General features: G+C 40.2%; 1 protein-coding gene across 1 annotated transcript in view; it reads right to left on the reverse strand.

Moving 5' to 3' along the window:
- The window catches only part of NDUFS2 (NADH:ubiquinone oxidoreductase core subunit S2), a 41591-nt gene extending 16826 nt beyond the window's left edge, over positions 1 to 24765 (reverse strand). The window contains exons 1-10 of the mRNA XM_069218283.1: positions 24620 to 24765; positions 21323 to 21429; positions 17535 to 17725; positions 16072 to 16192; positions 14344 to 14456; positions 11958 to 12032; positions 7954 to 8031; positions 7478 to 7563; positions 2012 to 2131; positions 1114 to 1243 (exon numbers count right to left, since the gene is read on the reverse strand). Coding sequence (XP_069074384.1) covers positions 1114 to 1243; positions 2012 to 2131; positions 7478 to 7563; positions 7954 to 8031; positions 11958 to 12032; positions 14344 to 14456; positions 16072 to 16192; positions 17535 to 17725; positions 21323 to 21429; positions 24620 to 24708 — 1110 coding nt within the window. The 5' untranslated portion in view covers positions 24709 to 24765. The remainder of the gene's footprint in view (positions 1 to 1113; positions 1244 to 2011; positions 2132 to 7477; positions 7564 to 7953; positions 8032 to 11957; positions 12033 to 14343; positions 14457 to 16071; positions 16193 to 17534; positions 17726 to 21322; positions 21430 to 24619) is intronic.
- Between the last annotated feature and the right edge of the window lie 567 nt (positions 24766 to 25332).

Here is a 25332-nt window from a genome sequence, read left to right on the forward strand (position 1 = left end):
CAAATATGTGCGTGAATATAAGCGCAGTAATTGGCTAGCCACACTCTGAACAGAAAGTTGCAGCCGCCTTTTTTAGATCTCAGGACATGGTCCCTGGGGCTGAAAAACAAAATTAAAAGTAGCATTAGGGGTAAGGGTGGAGGTACTCTGACCCCAAGAGTGTGATACAGGTGTGTTCGAGGGTCAAATTATGGATTTAAATTGATTTTTCTTCACCATGTGCGATATTCGTGATTAATCGGGATTAATCACGGATAAGCGCAACAAAAAAAAAGTTACAAAAATGTTACTCTTTCATGCAATATTTCACTCATAAATGCACTCAGAAACCCAAGCACCAGCTCAGACACAGACTCCCACATGCACTTTCAGACTCTCACTCATGCATCCACCCGCAAACCCACTCAGACACTGACTCCCCCTCTTACACACCCAATCAGACACAAAAGATTTGCTTCACGAGCGGCAACTTTATGTTTTGGAATGGACTGCCACTTTGTGGTTGCCAAATCTGAAGTAATTCCTTCCAGATATTTTTTTCTGTATTAAAGAGAAACCTTCCTAAGGGAATTAAAATGGTAAATGGTACATTTAGGCCACCCCCTTCTTGTGGCCCAGGTGTGACAAATCTACACAAAACATGTCATGACAGACCCAAAGTATATGACATTTATTTTGGGAAGATTTTGTGCCAATTTGTTAAACAGCCCTAACTTTACTAAGAAAACAAGAAAATAACTTTTCTATACAAGTACTGATGCAGACATAACTAAGACTACACTATTGCAGCCTCGGAAATAGAATACATATATGTATATATACATATATATTTTATTTATACATAACGAGGTGTAGGTATTATTTAATCGTCTCCTTTGAGTAATTTTATGCTACAGATGCAGCGCTGTACAGACTCATGGGGTGTCATATGATGCTTAGGAGGGACCTTCAGTTCCTTCAAAAGAACTCATCTACGATTTGCCCTAGTGCCTTAAAAATTGAGGATTTAACTAAGTAGTAAAGGGTCCATTTATTCTACGGAGCACATTTTCAGGTTTATGGAGAACTGCATGCAAAGGATGTGAGGATGTATCACTGATTGAACTTTTTCACCTTCATTTCCGATCGCTTTGGTGGTGATATTTTGGCGTCATCTACTTTAATCTCCCCTTCTGGCATTTTGTTAAGGCACTGCAAGACGATGCGCATGGACTGGCGCATCTCTTCCACCCGGCATAGGTACCTGAAAATGTGAATACACAAAATTAACTTTGGTTACCTCACTGAGGACAGCAAGATATGAGAAATCACTAAAAGCTAATTGACACATTTCAAGATGAACCAAAACATAAGTAAGCCACTGAAGTAATTTGTTACTGGGTCCTATTTTTACAACACTTATTTGTTAGGTTTTCTGTTTTTAGTATACAAAATAAAGATAGAAGAAGCTCTCAACTATTCTACACTCCTACATTCTTGGCACTTATCAACTTTTGATTCAGAATTTAGACGATAGTTTACATCTCTTCACTGAGAAGGGGCCTAAGGATACCAGTAAATCAGACATAATATAATATTTATTGCTTAAACATATGTTTTTAAATTTGAAACCGGACAACTATCACAACCACAATTTAATATTATCTGCGCGCTTTGTTTATCACCGTGATCAAATGGAGCACCCAAGAAGATTCCTAGTGCCTCGTGTGCATGTCAGCTTGGGCTGTGCTGCTCATAGAATGGTCACTTGAACAAACTTGGAATGATCTTGAACAGTGTTTTAAGTGAACTTCGGAGCATACTACTCTGAACATCTGGAGTATGAAACTCGCTCATGGCCACAATAACTCACAAAATCCACAGCCATTTATATTCTTCAGCCTAGCGGCTGTGAAGCTCATATCTGGCAGGAAGGGACTGAGCAAATGGAATGGAGACTTGACATGTATAGGCAGAGAGTGCATACAAAAGACAATTACAGTGTTCTAACGTAATTAACATGGAAACTCACCTGTCATAGCAATCGCCCTTTGAACCAATGGGCACATCAAACTCTACCTTATCATACACATCATACGGCTGGGACTTGCGAAGATCCCAGTGTATTCCAGACCCTCGAAGCAAGACACCACTGTCAAGAGAAGTATGAAAACAGGTAAGTGATAGAACCTTCAAATGTACCAGAAGGAAGCAATTCTTATTTGTAATCCTAGCTCAACAAAATGGATATTTTCTTTGAATTCATAAGAATATCATATTTGCATAAGTACTGGATTCCAGAATACATTTACAACACAGCAATCTCTCATTTTGAAAATAATTTCGGGATGAAAACATCTTCATATAAATGTAATAATTCTGGATTTTTGAGCATTCAATACACTAGATCTCAAAACGGTCCACAGCAGACAGGAAACACTTCGCTTGAAAAGTCCACAGTAAACTGCTCTGCCAAAAAGAAAATTAAGCAGGAAAATAATTTTGTTACTGCACCTGGTTAATTTTCAGTAGGGGGATGGTGACTTTGATGGCACTAGCACTAAACAGGAAAGAAGACTTAATCAGCCCTGCTTCAATTCTCCCTTTAAGACGATGCATGATTAGCCCAGAGAAGGCCAATATTCTTCTAAGAGACCACTATTTGCATTCAAGTGGAAACGGTTCCGATCTTGTTGCTCAAGACGAGAAAATACCACTATATCTTCTGTATTTGACTAAAGAGGATTTCAATGTTTTTTCTATGAAATTACATTTATTGGCCTTTACCACAACACAAAATGCCCTTCTCAGACTTCCTTGTTCGCTAGTCCTCTGATAAAGAAATCTTGGAGGGCTTTAAGAACATTTGCACTGCTTTCTTAGGAAGCCATCTCTTCTATTAAGTAGCCATCCTCTCACTGGGAAATGGACAGAGTTGTTTCAAAATGAATAGACCCTCCACTAGAATCTATACATAAAGCCGCTCTTCATCAAATTGTGAGGAAGGTGGTGGAAACTGCAATTTCAACCTTGTGCTGACAACAAGTATGATTGGTATTCCATCTTAAGGTTTCAGCAAACATTCAACCATCATTCCTTCCAGAAGCCCTTTTAGATTTCTGGATAAATCAGGGTATTTTGTTATCCTCTTTCCTTCCAAACCTAAACTCCTTGCCAGCTGTGAAATTGGGAAATATGCTAGTATTAGGAAGAGTTACTGAATATTATCTCCATACAACCACATGCATTCTGTAGTTACAACTTATTATAGAGCTCACGGCAATGGTTTGGGTTCTTTATCTAGATAGAGTTATTTAATAGCCAGGTGGAGTGTGTCCAGCATCACTGAGCGCATTGATAAGGCTAACACATGACTTGAAGTTAACCCTATGGCTCATCCTAGAGGATGGTACTGTTCCGATGAGAATAAACAAACAGCTTCTTGAAGGTTATATCAAATCTTTGCTGATTATTGCTGCTAAATATCCTAGCTGCAGAAGTGGCATGTTTGAAGTCAAGCTTCTTTGTGCAATATGCCTGTTTGCTTAGACAACTACAAAGTCTCATTTCCCTATCCAGTTGGATTTGCTTCCGTAGGCGAAGGGATCCACTTGTCATTCTGGTCTAATATTAATGAATACTAAAGATGATCCTATGATGTGGTAGAAGAGGAAATGTACTTATAATCCTAGTTGTCCACCATGAGTAATTCATAAATACTCCTCCCACTTCACTCAACTCTGGAGCACAGCTGGAAGTTAGTATTTTTGATCCCCCTTCTCATCACAAAGAACTGCTTGACTCATTGCCTTGTGCAAAAATACTGGTGCTCTGGCCTACTTATACAGCCAGAATGAAAATGCCTCTCTAATAATTGCGAACCCTAGTAGCATCATTATCTGTGTTTTTTTCCCCTTCTTGTAAGGCACCATACATGGCAAGATTTTAAAACTGTAAAGTGGAAGGTTCTGAATCACAAATCGGAGGAATGCATTTTTCCCATTGATTTATACTGAATTAGAGGCAATTTTAGGAGACAGACTGTCATGGCGCGAGCCGTACATTTGGCTTGGGACGCGGCATTGAGGCGCGGCATCAGGACGTGCCGCGCCCCTGTCATTTTATATTTTCATCGAGGCCCCAAATTGGGCATGGGGCCTCGACATGTTACAGGCGCGGTGCGCCCCTGCTAGTTCTTGTCACCCTCCACTCACCATTCACCCCCATTTACCTTCTGCTTCTTTTTTCTTTCTTCTTTTCTGCTTTCCCCGTTTCTTCTTGTATTTATGTCTTTCTTTCATTGCCGTGAACCTTTCTCCTTCCAAGCATGCCTTTAGAACCTTACTTAACATGGTGACTTTTTCTATAAGTTTCTATGCTATATTCCCAATCCAATATGGTGTATTTTAATGGGACAAGATGGCCACAGCACACAGAATGTAATGTCCAACAGTATAGCAAGAATAGATATTCCTGATGTTGTGTTGCAGGTTGGAGGAGGTATGACGTTGAAAAAAGTCTCAAGTCTTCTTTGCAGATGGTGTCTTTATTTGTAGGTGTTAAAGATCATTGTGCCATCATCGAGATACAGCTAACACGTGTTTCGTCACACATGTGACTTCATCAAGGCTGCAAAACAGTAATGAAAGCAAAATTTGGCATATAAATGTGTTTGGAATCTATTGTGGACTAATCGATGACCATGTGGGGAAGATTCCAAATCCAGAAACCAGTGACCAGTGGTAAGAACTTGTGTAAGTGAGCATTGAGTGAACATGGCAAGCAAGATAGGTGATTGGTACCCAAACTACAAAGCATGAAAAGACAAAGTGAGTCACCGTGATCATGTGGATTATACTGGAAACCAAAATTTCGGAAAGCTTATGTCCAGAGTATTTTGTAGATAGAAACAGCGTAGTCTAGGAATTGGTATGCAGAGAAAGTAAAGTAAAATGTGATAAGTGGGAGAGTAGAGCAGGACTGAGAGAGACCAGGAAGAAAGGTGAGTAGAACCACAAAAAGGGAGATACAGAAACGCACATGGTAGAGTAGCGGACAAGCGGCGAGGGCGTGGTGTATTTTACTTCCTGACAGTCACTTCCTGTTCTTTGGGTATATAAGGTGTGTTATTCCTGATCTCTTTGCGCTGCAACACTTCCTTTGGGTGGCGATCTTCGCTGCTGTTCTACTACTCCCAAGACCTCCTCTAATCTTCCTGCTATTACCTCTTTTTCCAAGAGACTACACAGAATCCAACAATTTATTCAATCTAATCTACTAGTCACTAAAAGATACAAGAAAAGACTGGCCGATAAGAAGCGTAGTAAGGCTCCAGCTTATCACGTCCAACATAAAGTCTGGCTTTCTTCAAGATTTTTGCCACTGCGTCTTTCCCAAAATTAGATTAAGCCCCGTTACTACGGACCCTTCTGTATTCCTCAAAAAATTAATCCTGTAACTTTCCGTCTCCGTTTACATCAAACCTGGAAAATCCATCCAGTCTTTCATGTGTCTCAGTTGAAACCCTATACACCTGATCCGTTTTCCCAACATTTCACATGTCCTCCTCCTTTGTTGGTGGATAATGAACCTGAATATGAAGTACAAGAAATACGTGACTCTCGTATATTCCGGAACCATCTCCAGTATCTTATTCATTGGAAAGGCTATCCTCTTAGTCAATGTTTTTGGGAAGATGCCTCTTCTGTTCATGCCCCTCTTTTGATTTGTCAATTTTTTCGGGTGTTTCCGCACAAACCCGGGGCTCTGTGGGGAGGGGGGGGTGGGGAGGGGGGGGGGGGGGGGGGCCTCTCCGTGAGTCACTGCAGCAGGATGTGCTGCGTCCCTGCCATTTTATATTTTCATCGAGGCCACAAATTGGGCATGGGGCCTCGACATGTAACGGGTGCGGTGCGCCCCTACTAGTTCTTGCCTCCCTCCACTCACCATTCACCCCACACTTACCTTCTGCTCCTATTTTACTTCCTGCTGGTCACTTCCTGTTCTTTGGGTATATAAGGTGTGTGATTTCTGTTCTCTTTGCGCTGCAACACTTCCTTTGGGTGGTGATCTTCGCTCCTGTTCTTCTGCATCAGTTATATGTTTTCTGAGCCTGTTCAAGCTTTTTTCATTGTCATTTTTGTCTTTTGTTCAGATTTACTTTTTACTTTTTTGTTTTTGTTCCAGGAGTTCCTACTTGAGGTTTTTTCCCTTTGGGGACTCCTTCTGGAGGGCACGGACTGCCTTTGGCGTTCTCTCCGTCAGCAGCACCGTAGCTACCAAAAAGGGTAGCCCCTACTTGGGTCAGGGCAGAACCTATAGGAAGCAAGACCTCGCCACATTTCCAGAGGGCCACAGACACAGACGACGAGTAGGCCGTGACACAGACAGCTAACAAAGCCATTTTTGGTTTAGCGAATCGGTAGCCTCTGGCCTGAATAAGGTCTGTTAGCATCAATTAGGCACTTAAAATTGGCTTTTCACCCAAATGGTTTACTAGGGCCCTGTGTGAATTCTAATTGAAAGCATTAAAAACAGAGAAAGAAAATGTCTTTGAAAAAGCATGTTTTAATCATGATTTTTTATTCCAAAACGAGAGATTATTTTAAATTTAAATCTGTGCCTCACAAAACACTACGATAAATAATGGCTTGGAGACTAAAACATAGCTTTGCAAAGAAGTGGCATACAGGACTGTCCAACAGACAAAATGAGTAGACATGGAAATGTATAGAATGCGTTTGCATTCTCTTCCCTCGTAACTCCTTAATAATTTTTGTGCAAGCTCACAATGTATATGGTATGAAGCTGCAACGTAATTATAAAAATGTCCGTCCCCCAAACCAATATTTGTTTTGTAAAAGAACGTGATTTTTCAATAAAACTTATCTGTTGTTGCTTTACCATTGAAACATAATTTGCAATTGGACCCAAACATTTTAATTGTGGTTTGTTTTAGATATAAGGGTTTCAAGCCGTGTATGAAGAAGACCATAACATGAATACAGTCATGTTGTTCGGTATGTTCTGAGGCAGAAAAATTAAAAGCCAAGAAACAAATGAAGGAGAAACTGTAAAGAAGTAATCAGCAAAAAACAGGAAGCAAAAGTACCAGGCTAGGGGGAAATGACGTGTGCCAAAATAAAAGACAACAGACCTTTACAAATAATGGGGTCACAGCATACTGTTTCCCTTGCGGTTTTGGTCAAGGCTGAAAAGCCTGCCTATTGCTTACATAAATACGGAATCATTTCTGAGCACTTCTTGCCCTCTGGTGGCCAGATCGGAATCTGCTCTCCTGCAAAGGTCTTCTGATTGGTCGCGTTCGTTACCATGCTGAGTTTATAAAGCTTGGTCGAAATGTAAATTACAGTCCTACGGTTCTCTTAACTTGGAACAAGAAAAGGCATTGATCTGGCAATCTAAACAGAAAAGAGATCACATCTAAACAAACAAACCTTGGCGGTACAGCAAGACAGAACTACTATGATAGAATTACCTAAAGCCATAGTTAAGAGCATCTTCTGCGGATACTAAACCAATGTCCACTGTCCTGTTCTTCCAGATTCGATTGTTGGTCAGCATCTTTTTTAATGAAGAAGGAAAAAACAAACATCTTAGCAAGTAACACATTCAGCATGTTTTGTCCATAGCAGAAGAGTTTTGGTCAGTTATTCATTATTCTGCAGTTTAGATGTTTCAAGCCTACTTTGAAATACAGAACACTGAAGTAAAGTCAGCCACGTCATTCAGCAATTCACTGCTTTACAACGTTTTCTGCGGAAAAACAAAACTTAGCCAAACTATGTTGAAAGGCTTTCTGTACAAACTAATAGAGATAAATAGATGTTAGGTTATGCCCATATAGTCTGCTTATTTCCCAGTGTACTGCAACATCACAATCGCCTCCCATTCAGTCCTCTGCTGGTACACGCATACGCAATAATGATATTTCGGTCATGAGTCAGTGCTTACCTCTTCCAGTTCGTCAATACGAATTGAGAAGTTTTTTATGAACTCATAAATGTCATCCATGAGGCCGACAGGCATGTCCTGAAAAAGATATCGAGAAATGGTGTGAGAGGGCGTAGCACGTTAGCATTTGATGCAAAAGAAGGAGTCAGACACACTTTCAAGTAGATCTAAGAAGGCATCAACATGAGATGTCAACACTTGTGAGGGCTTGAAATAAACCAAGGCAGAAATAAGACTTTTGCACAAGGTGTCCAGTGGTAAGATTGTTTCAGAAAGATGATTTCTGGGCGTGAAAGTAAACACATAACAAGCAATACCTAAGCAAATGCCAAGCAAATGTTTTTGGGGGGAGACAGCTGTGATAGCTGTCCACTCCCACAACAGCACATTGCCACAACTGCTTAGCACAACATATAAACTTCCCAAAAGACAAATCCAACTTTATTGGTTGGAAAACTATCTAGGTCAATTGTTGGTTATGACAGACTCCAATGGCTACGTTATTTCATATGCTGTTTGAATGTCCTCATATTCATCAATTTGGGGTTAAAGTGTGGCAACAACTCAATGAAATTTTTCACACAAATGTCACTTTTTCATATTCAAATGTCTTTCTGGGAATTCTCGTAGCAGTATGTTCCACATCTTTATCCAATGTTGAAATTAGTTATCTTTTATTGGCTGTTGCATTTCACGAAATAACTAAGAATTGGAAAAACGCATCTAATGTCTCATTTAAAGCGTGGTGGTATGGTGTGTGTTACCATCACCGTTTGGGTAGAGCTTATGTATAACCCATTACTTTTGCTATACATAAGAAATGTTCTTTGGTCCACTGTTACTGTTTTTTAGACAGCTCTTCCTATCAATGTCCCTCACATAAACCATCTGTTGAAGAAGTTATAAAACCTCCTTAAACATTCCTTTGCACAGTTGTCCCTAAATTTAGGTTTACTTGTAAAGGCTACATTGCTTCATCAGTTCTCTTTAGTAAATATTTATAGTGATCCCTCATGGTTCTAATATAGGCAATTAGAAAGTCTTCCTTATACTTTATTTTCCTTTCTGCTTTTAACTTTCTTCTTTCTTTTATTTTTGTAATCTAAGTTATTTTTATTCTTCCACCCCTCTTTTTTCTTCTGCTTCTCTCTCTCTCTCTCTCCAATCTTTTATTTCTTAAAAGCATATCTGATATACTACAGGTTCAAGACTTTGTTGTCTTGTGAAAATGTAAAAGAATATATTTTGCTTGACTTGTTATTTGTTATTTCTCCAACAAATGTTTTTTTGTTTAAACTTAAAAGAAACGTTATTGGTTGAAAGATTTTGAATGGATTCTCTGTACAGAAGAAACACAGAACTAGCACATCCTCCTCACACTCCACATCATTTGCTCCTTACCCCATAAAAAAGCTAACCGTAATCTAGCCAAATCATATAGATTTTTTTAATTTCAATTTCAGTCCGGCTGCTGTACAACATGGCTGAAATATATTTTCAAAGGAAATCTCTTGCATAGGTGGGACCTATGGGCTTTGCAAATGCTTGTTTGAGATAAGATGTGATGAGTGATGTGTACACCAGAGACCGCCCCGTCACTATGTGTTTGTGATAGATTCTAAATTCTGTAGTGTGAACGCCGTTCTGCTTGCTTTGTTTTGTTTATTATTCATGGTGCCTGTGTTACAGAGGTCCCTGTGCTGCCAACATCTCCTAGGTTGTGCTGGTGACTGTTCATAGTTAGTGTCATACATATTTTCTTTTTCTAGCCGTGTTAAGGACATTTCCTTATGTCCGTGTTATATACACACTTCTCTCTGTCGGTTGTTCTTAAAAGCACTATAGGGGGCCAGCTCTCTAGGCAAGACCAAAAAAAAGTAGGGATATTTAGCAGCACAAATATATTTCTCATTCTGCCCCATGAATGGAGGTGCATCGGCCAAACCACGCTGCCAGGGATCCAGAAGACCTCAGAAGATGGCCATAATTTACAACTAATGGAGTGTACACTACCTAGCCACCTTCTCCCCCTCAATATTACATCTTCTTCTCACATAAAGAGCTGAGTTACACCTAACACAGGCACAGAGATCTGATCTGAAAGAAAGGATTGAAATTCAAATCCTTCTCCTGAATAGTGTGGTCGAGATCTGAAGCAATATCTAGGGGTAGCCTCTGGAAAAATGGACAGGTCAGTATATATCTATATTATATGTACTGTAATAGAGGTAATAAAGTGGACCTCAAGGAAGTCAGAGGACAGTTATAGTGTTTAGAAAGACCAAGGCTGTGGATGGACACTACGTACCCAAAAGTGAAGTCCACATATGAAACACAGAAGTGTAGGATATTTTCAGAAGTTAAAATGTAGTGTGATTTGAAACAATATAAAACTGGGATAAAAATAAATACATTTTTGATAAAAAATATAGAGTGAAAGGTAAATAGCAATTGTAGATATATTTGTAAAACTATAAGAAAAAAAAAAAAGAGTAAGCATTTTATTTAATGTATTTTCCATTCAGGTCAAGCGTTCTTTAATTTTCACCTCCAGTGGTAACACTGAGCTTTCATTTATAATTATTTCAAAATAGCTTTTAATGTCATTTAGAATTTCAAAACTTGAATTAATAGGTAGCAACACTGGAGAAAACCTTCTCGTTGTGGATTGGATTAAAAACGAACAAGCATGGACACAATTTGTTTCTGGGATCCTAAAAGCTCACGTTTTTTTTTTCTTAACAGAGGTAGAACAACAATTTAGGTGTAAATTAAGTGGTGCACAGTGAAATGTGTCATTCAAATGTGGAAAACGGCGCCTTTCAGATAATAAACTGTTTAAGGAAAATTGGGAAAGGTTATTTGACTCTTGAGCAGAGACAGGATTCTGAAAGCATTTTTTAAAGTAAACTGTCTAGTGCTGTAGAATAAGCTATAAATGTGTGTAAATTAACACTATTTGATTTTGCATCTTGAAATTTTATTTTTGCCAGGGCATGTTATGTATTCATGCATATATGGCGCTACCCGTGTAAGTGAATGATATTACCTTGCTATCTGTGAAAAGACTGCATATGCTGTGGGGACATATTACAGACCTATTGGCTGACGTGACCACAGATAGTTCAATAAGGGAGAAGGAAGATGCTTAAGGATCCCTCTTCGTACAACCACACTCATATGGGATTGCTTCTAATTTCAAAGGTAGCGTATCTAGCAGCTATCACAGCTCCGGGAATTGTTAGTGAGCTTCAATCTCTCAACTGATGAACCCTTAACTCAGATACACAAAGATAGGGTGGTGTATATGCAAAAAAAGAGGAGGGGGAAGAATAAGAGCGAGAGGGAGAGAGATGGTGGTGGCATGTCTCTCCAATGCTGTGCCTCTCTTCTATGTGAGGGAAAGAATGATGTATTCATGCAGTGGCTACGGCTCCAAAAGCCGTACAGTTGTTATGGATGGACATCTAAAGCTGCAAAACTATCTTAGTTTAGGGAACTACATCAGTGACGGTACCAGAACACAAGTTATTGGGAAATGGTTATTCTGGATCCAAGGATGCTCAGGAAAAAAACCATAAATAGGTGTTACATAGTACCTTACATGTGGTCTGGCATTACAGAACCAGAAACTAAGCATAGTTTCAGAAGCACTGGCAGGAACAAAAGATAAATGCAGGAAGATATCGGAACTTGTCCTGTGCTGCTTAGAACCAAAAAAGAGGATAATGTAGGAGAATAGAAAATCACACTTGATTCTGAAAATGACAGGCTAGAGGGCATCTGGCTGATCGTTTCTGTTTTGAATAAGACTGTTGCAAACAATTTTCTGCAGCACAAAAAGAAACAACAACAAAAACGGCCATGCCACGTTTTGACCTTTTGGTGCCGCTGGTACTTTTCTGCCATGCTTAGCTTGGGGATCTAAAATTAAACTATACAGCTGTTCGTGGAACATGATGTTGGGAGTCAGCCAACTTGGGTAACAGTCATTTGCTTTTTACCTGGTGAACTCCTCCGGGGCGTACATATGCTGCATGCATCCTTGCACCGGACACCCGCTCGTAAAATTCAAACATCTGGAGAGATATTAAAATAAAATCATAAAGCATGAGGGTCTTGTCTGAAAAGGTAAAAAGTTAATGTAAGTTTAAAAGCACAAACTTATACTAGATATCTCATGAGGAGTTGAAGCCAGCCTGCAACTTTAGAGGATCAGCATATATTTTAAGATCGAGCAAGTTTTGAAATAAATTCCATGCTACCTTTGAGCCCGTTTCTTTCATATCCACGGTAAAAGTTCTTCCAACAAGATAAATAAGGAGGACGCAAGTCAATCTCAGAGAGAAGGAAGGGCCTGGCTCTGGTTTTACGAGGATGTTAAATCCCGCTCAGAAGCAAGGTCAGTGATTCTCCTATACAGTAAAAGCACGAGGCAAGGAACTCTCACCCCTTGATTTGACTAAAATGTGCCCTTTCATGTGTTTTTATTGGTAGAACCACATATTGAGCAGGCAGACACAAACGCTAACATCAAAGCTTTTTTAACACTGGATAGCACAGTAAACAACACTTCTTTAAAAAAACACAACATACAAAACAAAACTCAGATGTCCTGCTGCAGCTTTTAACAGTACGCTGTGGCATTACTCCTGTGACTGTACATTTAGGGGGAGCAGCATGCAACAAATGCTCGCCATGAAAGAAATCTAAAATCTTGATTAAGTCTGATCCTCTTTTACTAAGCAATGTTCTTGCTAAACTTGTATATATATGTCAGAAGCAGCAAAACCATCATTTGAGTCCTTTAGAGGCGTACTACTGATGGAACACAATGTCACTTTTCTTTAGTTTGGTGACAGCTCATTGTAAGTTGAAGCGTTTTATTTCCCTCCTGAAAGTTATGATCATAAGGGCACTCGAAGTCGACGAGAACACTTTTTTGGAATCTGCAGGCGAGACAGTGTATTTCATTGAATGTTAAATTGTCTGCTGCAGCAATACATACAGTCTTTGCCTCTGATCTCCTTTAGTAATACGAAGTTGCCATCAAGTATTTTTGCATATTAGGGAATGTTTTTATGTTGCGGCAGGTATAGTTTTTGTCTGTGGTCTCCTTTTGAATTGGTTGTAGTCAATCAATGCATTTTAATGGAAATGGGGCTATAGGGCTGTGTCGGGGGTAAACCAGTGCACGCTGTCAGAGTCCTTTTCTTGTATCATGGCAGATGTTGCATGGCCACCCAAGTAACCTACTCATTTTCTCTGTCTATTTATTGGTGGTAAGCTGAGAGTTAATTGTAATGTTTATTTCTAAGATACAATCTCATGGAAATACATCTAAAAGCAGGTAAACATAATGTTTAAAAACAGGACAGCCACAGCCTAAATCAGATATCCTAAATATCCGATAAAAATAAAATCACACCATAAATTAGCATTGCTATGAAGTGCAGCAGTGCTTTCCCACTGGGATTCAAACCAAGGACAGTAAACTCCACTAGCAATAAGCACCGTTCAGGAGCAGCAAAGTGCACTGGTGATAAGCAACAACGTGAACTCATCACAAGCAACATGGCTTGTGAAGAACGATAAAAAGCATAAACTGTATTTCCAAAAGAACACAACAATTAGCATCAATATCCACCTGGTGTGGTCAAATTTCCTCTGGTGGCAAGTACTTTTTACCTGAGTTATGTTCAGAGGTAGAAAGAGGGTCTCTGTTTAGGGTGGCTTAGAGAATGAAAAACCATGGCTAGAATGCTGTGCCACAAGGAATGCCTGTGGTTTAGACAAGTGGTTCCCAACTTGTGGTCCAGAAACCCCTGGGGGTCCGCGACTGCTTAGAAAATTCAGTAATATTAAAAGATTAGGCCCCCAGCTTTCAGTAATGACTCAGTGGGGGGGTCCCTGGATTCCAATAATTATTCAGTGGGGTCCCTGGGTTCCGTTATTGATAAAAAGGGGGGTCCACAGAAGTCAAAAGGTTGGGAACCACTGGTTTAGACTATAGGCCAGCATTTCTCCCATCACCTTTTGATTGATTGTTGCAACTGTGGTTGTAAGCACACTATTCAGGCTAAGTTTAGTTCTGGATAAAACTGTTCAATAACAGCTACTGGGCAACAGCGAGCATACTCCAGACGAGAAGAAATTTGGTATTGCTGCAGTTAAGCTTGACACGAAAGTGGAAAGTCTGCATAAACTGATTTTTTTTTCTATCATGCTATTTTTTAGTGCCTGTAATGAGTTTATAGTTTTTTAAATGCCGAAAAGCCGTAGTGAAAAATACTTTCACTTCTCAATGTGGAATAATTCGCAATACTGTTATTCCAAGCAGCTTGTTCACTAGTACGAATTCTGAAAAGCACATGCTTTAAACACTCTTACCTTCTCTCGCTCTTCAAACATCCAAAAGAAGGGGGTCATGGCTCCGATATCCAGGGCATGAGTAGTGATAGCCATAATATGATTGGCGATGCGCGTGAGCTCCCCAAATAGTACTGTAAGGACAGAGGAAAAGAAAGACAGCGGCCACTTCAAATACAGCCCTTCAGGATGGACAGTTCTAAAATTCCCCATACCGTTATGTGATATTATAGCAATGTGCTTAAGGGGATATTTAGTCATTGTATCGGAACACACTCTACTGCCTTTTTAGATCACTGTATTTGCGTACACAACATTACAATTCTTGTTTAGCTTTGAGAAGGGCCCATGATCTATTCCTGATAGCTACCTACCTGGTCTGGTTTCAGGCAGTATGTGTGTGGGCTCCTGAACGGAGTCTTCTCATCACAGGGCCTGGACTGTTTACTACAATTACAACAAGCTTTAGGACGACAACAAAGAGAGCTGAAGTTCGGAAGCATCACCTCATAGAGACCGATAACCTTGTACTGCTAGGATTTCAACTAAACCTAATCTGAATGAAAGTATACAAATATTACGAATCAAAAGAAGTGTCTTTGGATCCTAGACAAAGAGTCAACCAGCACAGAACCCGGTGGGAGTTAAATGTTGCTACAGAAAACAAGGTCAATTGTACTGTAAAATAGATGGAAGTCTTCAGTTTTTGCATTAATTCTCAACGAATCTTCATGTATGAAACTGCAAAATGCTACATGAAGCATCCAACCTAACTCTACAACTAAATAACTCATCTTAATCTTCCAACATGTACTGAAGAACTGTAAAGCAGGTACTGGAACACTGAACCTTACGGGTTCTTGTACCCTCGATTCTGGAAAGCAAATGAACCGCTGCAGGAACGTGCGTAAAATGCGGAGGTAAACTGGTCTTGAGTCTGAAAAATCAGCAGCCTGAAGAGATACTGTAATCTCTTATTCAAAAGCCTCGACGGAAAGCAGAGAGATCCACACCGTGGCTTTAATACTGAGTCACACTCGTGAACTGAGACTCAAGAGCTGAAGTCAAACCCAAGAGCTAGAGCAAAAGGTCTTACAGGCAGGTAGAGTTCTCGTGTGGTTTTCCAACTACGCCACATCTGTGATCCGCAAGGACAACGGAATCATGGACGATAAAACTAAGACTGGCTTTAGTGGTTTCCTCTATCCAGCAGCTCCTTTTAAAATAGCAATTGGGGTTCAGCTCACAATACTCCTGCTTGAATAAAGCGTCAACCTTAAGAAATATGCATGTGCAGTAAAATCGTCCAAATGAATTTCATCACATAATTCGTTATCATAAATCTGGTCATTCGATGAGATTACTTTTGTTTATGAAGACTGTTGGGCTAAGAATAATTGCATATGCATTTGAATACTTAATCACAATGAACTATCCCACCGCAGTCAGGAGAATATTTCACATATATAATGCGTTGATTGTTTTTTAAAACCGTATAGCATATTTTGGATTAAGATACTTTTTTGTTGCACTTTAATGTTTTTGTCAAACCTATGTTTACTTTAATGAGCTATATTAACTATTTTAAAGTTCAATTATAACAGTGTCTGTAACACAACTGTGCTGAATTATAAAACTACGTGAGATGCCTCTGTTAACAGAATGGTAACCACAGTCATTCATTAGTCCCGCCAGACAATATTCTATCATGTTAAGACTATATATTCAAAACTGGGGCATCCTCCTTACCTCTGATCCACTGAGCCCTAGGTGGTGGTTGAATATTCAGCAGCTTCTCAACAGCCAATGAGTAGGCCTGTTCATTGCACATCATAGATACATAGTCCAACCGATCAAAATAAGGTAGGGCCTGCGGATATAGAAAATGCAGCAGATGACAACCATTAGGGACCTAGGCCTACGTGAAAATTCAGTTTTGAAAATTGCACCATCAGTGGCCCGTGCTAATTGCATATATTCACAAATAAATGATGTGGGCAAGGTCTTAATTAAGGTGGAATAACAGAACCCAAGCATTGTTAATCAAACATATGTAATCTGCCACCAGTGATCTAACTCCCTCTCACGCCAGTCATTTCACCCAGTGTCAACATTCCCCTCCGAGTACTTTTGTTCTGGAAAATACTGCACCAGCATCGATACCCTCCCGCCCACTTACTCTGAGCGACGTAGCAGAGATGAGAATGTTGTCAAAAGTTCGCTTCTCCTGCCCCTAGCTTTGGCTAGCTTCGTGACTGAGTTTTAAGACCAAGCAAACTACCCTTCATGACAGTGTTTGGATAGGGGGAGTATGATGGAATGTAAATACTAGTGCTAGTGTTTTGGGAACAAGTAACATAACACTAGATTCAATCCAATGATACTAATACATTCTATTCACGTAGATTTCACGGCAAAGCAGTGCAGGCAAAGAAGGAACCCCTCCCAAACATTTTTAACAAAAATATGTCTGGAATGAATCCGCATGTGTTGGCAACTATTAGTAAAGCCTGGATGAGTATTCAAAGATATCAGCCCAATGGCTTGTACGCCTCCTTATATACAGCCCCTAACACTGTTCCACACTGTGACTATTTCTTATAATCTACAGGCTCTTTCGCACCCCCACAGTATACCCGCTGGTTTTTATTATTTTCGTTTCTTTCTAGCTTGCCCTTCGATGCCTGTTTGCTACCAAAACACAATTCAGTTGTAAGCAGAGGGGGGGGAACAAGGCCCGCCTAATGGACACACAAAATTTATGGATGCCTTTGTTCCAATCCTAACTTTGTGCTTTACCACACAAAGTTAATTTTTGACAAATCTCTATCATATTGTAACTAATGTAACTCAGTTAATTTATGCGAGGAAATTGGTAGGAATTAGCTATGGAGTAAAAAAGGAGCTATATAAAAACTGGACAACTGCATTTAATGCTTATTTCTAGATTGTTGCTCATTAAAGCAGATAAGGCCATTATGGATATAGAACATAAAATGAATTGCAAAACATTATCGTATTCCTGGTCAAACTGCTAAACAATGATCAGAATGTGAGCCCCTTGGGTTTACAGTCAGCAACATAGCCACTGCATCACATCTCGTTTGTGAAAAGGATGGCCCAGAAGTGAAAAGAAGAATCTTATCTGCCAATAGACGTCTGCTGTGGGTCCGGAAAAAAGGCTGGGGTCCAGCATAATGAGGTCAGATTACCTGCAAGTAGGTCTTGTATTCAATCAGTTTCTCTGTTCCACGGTGAAGCAGGCCAATGTGAGGGTCACATCTCTTCACAGATTCCCCGCTGAGCTCCAGTACTAGACGCAATACTCCGTGAGCGGCAGGATGCTGAGGCCCGAAGTTGATGGTTAGGTTGGAGACACCTTTCTGGGCAGGGGGGTCCTTGTCTACGCAGAAGCACATGTGAGTGAGCCATATTAATTTTAAGGACCACTTGCATTGAAGTCAGTTTCACAACATCATTTTTGGGGCCTAAGTCTCAAAACTCAAATTCAAATAGAAGTTGGAGCTTATCCACTTGCGAAATGTAAGTAACTTGATTCAATGATTGAGAGCAATAGCGACTGCATAATTCCCAAATCTCTAAGCTGGCACTCTATGCTTGCACTCTAACCCATCTTCCGATACATTGCCCTCTCTGTTCCCTGCCAGTTCTGCACACTGGCGGCGGCTGATAATCTTGGTAGAGCGTAATTAAGCCTCCCAGGTTTCAATTTTTACTGATTTTTACAGATAAATATAGTAAAAAAACAATGTGTTTCTTGTCTGTATTTATTCTGTAAAGCTGAAAATACTGACAATTGTGCTTCTAATGAGCGACTGTCCATGTTGTATGCTGTGCATTCCAGGACAACATGCAAGCAGATAGATGGCACGAGGAGATAAAAACAGATTAAGATATCTTTAAATACAGGCATATGTTAAATATAATTGTGGTAAATTGCTAATATTTACCTGTTAGTGTATTGTTTTGCTATATTTGGCTGCTGAATAGGCTAATACGTGACAGGCAAAGTACGAGTGTGTATTTATCAGTTAAATAAATGCGGAAATGTACCATTTTTGGCTCCACTTATTCACAAACCACAACATTAATATGGATAAATACTAATATGATGGCCAAAAAGTAAATATGGATAGATGCAGATGGAAATGTGAAAAAAATACCATAAAATCGGAAGCCCTGAGCCTAATGCATACTGTGAATTCCACCAGTGAGCAAGACTTCTCCTAGGAATGTTAAGAGGATTCTCCCCTGGGAATATTTTTAAAGAATTGGGTCAACAGTGCATTTTAAAGAACAATTTGCTAAAAAGCCATATTCTCAGACGCACTTATGAAATATTCTAGAACTTACAAGTGGTGCCAAAGAAGCCGGATCCCTCCGAAGGAGCTGACTCCATTTATTTTCTAAATCTGACATGCATTCACTCAATATGTCAGCACCTACCTCGAGTATGCCACGGCAAGCCTTTTGTTGGCGGGTGCTACACACACATGCAACAGATGCAAACCCTATGCCAAAAATACACAGAATAGGCCAGAACTCTGGTATAGATGCCCCATATATAAAAACTGTGTCTCTAAATGTCAAAAATGACCTCTGATGTGCAAGGGCCAGCATTGTGCAATATGTAACACCCATACTATGGGTGCCCTCCCTTATGCAATTAACTACTTCTAAAAAGTCACTGGTAGCAGTTTGCCTTGAGTGAATCTATACATTTATCACAGACAAGGGAGACCCACGGCTACTCAGGGACCAGGGGTATAATTATTTCTAAAAGAACAATGGTCCTTCAAGTGAAGGAAATGCAAAAACACAAACCATAGAGATACAATAAAGCTCTATGGGCCATATGTACGAACACTTTTTCCCATAGACACAGAATGGGTAAAAACCTTTGCTACATCTGGCCCTATGTTCGGTATCCAAATGGACAATATTATGCATTTATTAAGTCAGAGTAAAGTACATTGTAGTGGGAAAACAAGCACCAAAATGGTCATAAAAACTTTAGCACTCAGGCATTCCTCATGTGACATAAATGAAATACAATTATGAAGTCACAAACTGTAAGTACCCATGCTCATATCAACAAATGAACAATTACAGCAAATGAGCCGAGGTACTACAGTCAACAACATTTCGATCCCTTAACCAAATAATGGGATCACCATCAGGACATAAGAATTATGCCTGAAATAAACAAATAGAGCTTACTACATGTGCAACCAAATGCCTGCCTGAAGGTACCACCATGTGGCCCTCAAGCCAACAATTCACGCAAGAAAATTCATCAGGGAAAATGGAAATATAATCAAGAGGGTTCCAATAATCTGGTACTGCTGAAGTTATATAAAGGAATTGCCAAGTGAAAACAAACGGGGCACATGTAGAAATCAGCAACATACCACCAAAGAAGAGATTTGCAATATGTACTGCCCATACGTTGGGTGCCCTTCCTTATGCAATTAACTACTTCTAAAAAGTCACTGGCAGCTGTTTGCCATGAGTGAATCTATAATCAAATATCTGAATCCAGTATGGCAGAGCCTGCATTTTGTCATGGATAAAACCCCTACCCACATGCCACTGGTAGCCTGATCCATGAACAAAGAAATACCTCCAGTATGCCAATGCCAGCAGCACACTTGCATCAACACAGACACACACTTTCAGAAACATTGACATCCTCACCTGCACTAATTCTCTTACACATGTTTTAATGTTCTCACTCTCTGCCACTCACAATTCCACTTTTTCAATCTCCTTGTGTTGGGTTAGAAAAGCTTGCACTGTTACTGCTCCTGCTACGCCAATGTTTTTCAAACATGTTCTTGATACACTATTCAAATGTCAAAACAAATAGCATGCAAATTATCGTTTTCATGTTCAATTTGAATGAACAGTGTTCTTAAAAAGGTGAGGTGAGCAGTGTTTATTTAAAATGTTAAAAGTGTCCCAGTGCTCACAAACCCTTTGTGATTCCCTGATGCAGCCCTGCTGTCCTAGACAGCACCACTTGCATAATGGGATTTTGAGCCCCATCTTATGTTGAGTAAAAACTGCCAGTACCAGAATGCAGCACTGCACTGCCAGAAAAGCTAGGGAGACTGAAGGTCTCACACAAGACAACGGGCCCAATTGGCAATATGTGCAAAGTTAAAAGAAAATTCAAGTTCAAGGTTGGGTTTTCAATTCTCTTTCTTTTGAAGGAATCAAAGGTTAATCACAGCAGTGATATAAGGGTATAGCTGCACTTCATCTGCTGATGTCAGAATTCCAGTCCTAATTGGAAAACATCAGCACACCATAAATACAAGTTCGAACATCATTAACATATGGACACAAATATTATCTCAACTGCACAATTCCCTTCCCTGCTTCATAAAGTGGTACTGTAAACTGGCAGCCAGAGGGTTTGTGCTGCAGGGGTTTGAGCCTCCTTGTCCTAGGGACAAAGTAAACATGAAATCTTGTTGTCCTTGACCTCAAACAATATATCCTGGGCATCAGGCTATAGGAATTCCACACCCCTGCTGTGCTACATCCTTTTACACATAAGGGAGCACCATGCAACAGTCCCTCTACAGGGCAGATTATTCAAGTCATTCAACTTCAAAAGTTGCAAATCGTACTACATCTAGTGGTGTGACTCTAGGCAGTGGGCTCTTGCATGCAATAACAGAGGCCCCAATGTGCATATCATGGCTCCACCGTCATGACCCAATTGAGAAATGCTGCTTAGTGATTCCATTTATAGTCACTTTGCATTGTAAAACAAGACTAATCACGATATAGCTATAGGGTGATCCCCCCTACCCATTACAACAGCGTTAAAAAACACATACAAAAGGTAGAGAAAACATAACCAGCTGTGGCCATGACACGCATACTGAATGTCCAAGAATACAAATATTGGAATCTGAATGAAAGTTCATGTTGCATGCCTTCCATTGACCAAAACGACTAGGCTCACCATTCCATGGGGCCGGTTTCCATTTCTTTGTTATGGCATCAGGATACATGACCGCTCCTGCGTACTGCTCCGTCCATTCCACATCTGGCTGCCACTGCCTTGCTGTTCTAAAGTCCATAATAAAAAGAGAAAGCATACTAATAAGGACTCTAAAACAACCGCGTCCGTGTGGACTCTAAAACATTCCAGTACGTTAGTGTTATGGAAAGTGTAATCATACAACAATCTCCGAAAAAATATAAGTAAGACCATGTCTTTTCTACGTTACAAATGAACATATAATAAATTCATGGCTAAAGCCACGACATAAGACCACAGGGAACTCAAGAAACAGAACAGCAGGGAACTCAGTAATTTCAGTGAAGAGTGGTCAGGGTGCATACCCAAAAAATTATAAAACCAGGTCTTGAAAATTGTTCCTGTTATCTAACAAATACATTTAAAAGTAATTGCAGGTCGCCTTTTTATTTTTTTATTTGTATTTAAAACCAAATAATGAGTCACAGTGACAGATCCCACCAAACAAATTAAAATTCTCTGGACCTGGAGCATTTCAGAGCTAGCTTTGGGTGACCGGATTCTAACGTATTTTGTCTACGTCTGTGTTCCATAAATTCAGCTAGGAAATGCAATGCACAAGAGCTGCAGACTGTATATTCCAAGTGTTTACGTAGGAAATACTTTTCTGGCTTGTCTTGCAAAAAAACAAAAAAATGTTTGTGTTTACATGTATGATTCCCTAGTTTTTATTGTTCCTGACAAAGAATGTTCTTAAACAACTAGACAAGTGTGTGAAGGCAGCAGGACAATAGCAAAGAAAGCACTGGCAGATCCAATAGATATCTCACCTCTGGCATTGGGAGCAGTACTACTGGCTTTGATATTGCTTGTTCTGGTTCCGCCATTGTTTGTGACACAAAATATTGTAAGATTGACCACTGTGCATTCTTAAATATAACTTTGTTTTTGAAATGGGATTCTCCCGATTCAGATTAGGTAATGCATTTCTAATACTCATTATAGTATTACACTATTTATGGTTTGCAATTTATTACACTAACTTCTGTTTCAAGGTGCTAACTTGTCAGTTACGATTTACCTTAGAAGTGCTTTAACTGTCCAATTAAGATTGCATTGTTTCTGTAAATTGTCTTGTAGTATGTCTTTATAGTGTTATAAAATATTTCTAGAACAATAAACTTTGAACAACAAAAGATGAGTAAAGTTTAGCGTGCTTTCATATTTGGGCACATTAGGCAGCTTAATGTGTGTATTTATCCTGTGAGGCTCATTATAGTGACTTTCCTTGGAAGGAAGTTGAACCTCTGTCCTACCAACGCCTTCCAGGATGCAGTGAGTGTCTTAGGAAGGACTCATAAGGTGAGCACAACTCAGTGCGCCTTTGTGAGGCAGTGGGAGTGACCCTGGGATGGGGTTCACGGTCCCACTGTCTTTCACTGTGGGACATTGAGAGATCCGTCTCTAACCTCAAGGCGCTAGGGTATACCTTTGGCATCGCTCACTGAGTACGATTTTCTATTGCCTATCTTTCTGCAGAAGTGATCTCTACTCATCACTGTGTCTTGATCTCCAGCTTTCTTAAATTCTGATGCCACTTTATCATCCATTGTTCTAATATGTGGGAGGAGGTATTGTTCAACACACAAACATGTCCTCTGACATATGGACATCCCTAACTTACCTAATGCTTTAGTGGGTGGTTGAATGATTAATAAGCACTGTCGCACTGCACTTCCTGAGCAGCACATTCACACATAACTGGGGTGCAGAGGCGAACTGTTGAAGGTTTTTGCCACCTTCTTTACATTACCCCACCATATATCTCCCGGGCACTATACAGGGGGTGATTTCACATCTGGGTAAGGCAATGACATGATGTTACGTCTTTCAGTGCTGTAGTCTTCCCAAAGGTCACGCAGCACAGGTCAGACTAAAACCAATGTCCCGAAACTGGAACATTTTGTCTCGCAATTTGGAAAGTTACTGTGCGCTCAGCAGCAGTCGTACTTTTTGTAGCACAAAACAGCAGTCGTTATTTTTGTTCCATGAGTGTCAAAAGACATTTGCCAGCACACTAAGAAAGACTCAAGCTTAGCATTTAGCTACTACCACGGTCTGCAACTAGGACATTTGATAAGGGGGTCAAAGAAAGAATAACAGCTTTTTTGGTTAAACCTCGGGACAGTCTGCACTGTTTTACGAAGCTGATTGTGGGTGGACCCTAGTCTCAGCAGACACCGGTAACTTTAAATTCAATGACATTATACCACCAGTGGGCAGCACAAACAAAGTGACACTTCTAGGGCGTCAAATGGCACCAAGTGGGGTCATTTCTAATATCGGGACGTAGCTTCAGCCCCCCCCCCAATAAATATATTTTGTGATAAATAGTTAGGTGCAGGTGCTTTCAGTTGGGTATGGTGAGGTGTCTGACTGATTCCACTAGGAATTTTTACAAAGACAAAAATGCGCACCCTATCTCTCCTTCTCTCTGATTGGAAAGCCTTCATAAATATTGGTTATTTCACAAAATAATGTTCTGTCACTTAAGCCCTCTCGCATGCCCTGCTTTTCCTATAATGTATTTTAACATTATGTGCCAGCTTGATTGTTGGGAAATCTGAACGCCCCCCCCAACCCCCCCATGCATTTCTTACTGACCAAGCTTCACGCTGTTTTTCTATTCATCTTTACAGGGATTTTTCTGCTTGGTTTTAATCGCATTTAAGTTTCACACATAGTGTGACACAAAGTATGGAATGTAACAAATAATAGCAATAAAACCATGGTAATGTCACACATTCTAAAACGTGGCAGCTATGGTGGTGGATATACCCATCTCACATTCTGCAAAGAGTGAGAAAGCGCTATATGGCCCTATGTGACGTGCAACAGCTTAACATATTCTTGGCTTTTCAGTCAACCGCACATGTAGGGGTTTTAAGCTCTCGCTTATAATAATAAAATAAAAACAAGTTCCATGATGCGACACGAAGGTAGTTGAAAAGGAGGATCTGGCTGGTGATATCAAAGATATCATCAAGCCATTTGGCAGCTATGTACGATAATCTATAAATTCAGTACCATCTGCACACTGTTTATTTGTTGGGGGCATTCTTATCAGCTGTCACACTGCCTCTCACTGGGGGGGAAGCACGTCTAGCCACAACACTGGCTGCAGTGAAGGAACGGATTTATCGCAACCTAGTTTCTGTTACAGGCGCCTACAATCCCCATCATCGAAGCCCTGGCTTCCTCCAACCCGTTTCTTTTCACCTGCTGTGTTGCACTTGGGGGTTCGGGCGCACCCCAAGAAGCAATCCTGAAGGTGCCCGCAACTTCAACAAGCCTCTGAGCGCCGCCATCTTGGCCCTAAAGCCCGCCCCTTCTGCGCAGCACTTCCGGATCCGGTGGTGCTACACGTAATCGGATGTTTTGGAGCTTCAGAGGACATATTGATAAAGGAACGAGTCTCGGGTCGAATACTAGAACGCTCATTCATTTAAAAATCGCCTACAAGAAGACGCCATCTTTGTTGTGCAAATATATTCCTGTCCATTCATAAACGTCTAGTCCCATAAATAGAGAAATAAAGGAAAACACTGAGAAAACACTTCTCGTTATTAATAAAGACGCGAATTAACTCTATTGTTCGCCAATCGATGAGACCTTAGCGTCTTCAAATTGCAAACTAGTGACAGTTCACACAAAAACATAGCATATGCCGCCATACATGCCACTAGAACCGTTTCGGGAGGAGACTCCTTATTTTAGGAGCCAAAATTACTTTATTTTAGGTGTCCCCCGCCTAAAATTGTCTCTGCATCAACCTAAGCAAATAGGGAAAATACAACCCCCCAATTTAGTTTTCAAAGTTCCCCAATTCACCATCTGAAAATGTTGGTTTGCATCAGTGCTTGAAATGGCAAAATAGAAGTGCATCAGAGTACCTGCTTGTTTCTGAGAAGTGCCGGTACTCTCCAATCAAA

Source organism: Pleurodeles waltl, chromosome 12, assembly GCF_031143425.1.
Source record: "Pleurodeles waltl isolate 20211129_DDA chromosome 12, aPleWal1.hap1.20221129, whole genome shotgun sequence".
Lineage (NCBI taxonomy): Eukaryota > Metazoa > Chordata > Amphibia > Caudata > Salamandridae > Pleurodeles > Pleurodeles waltl.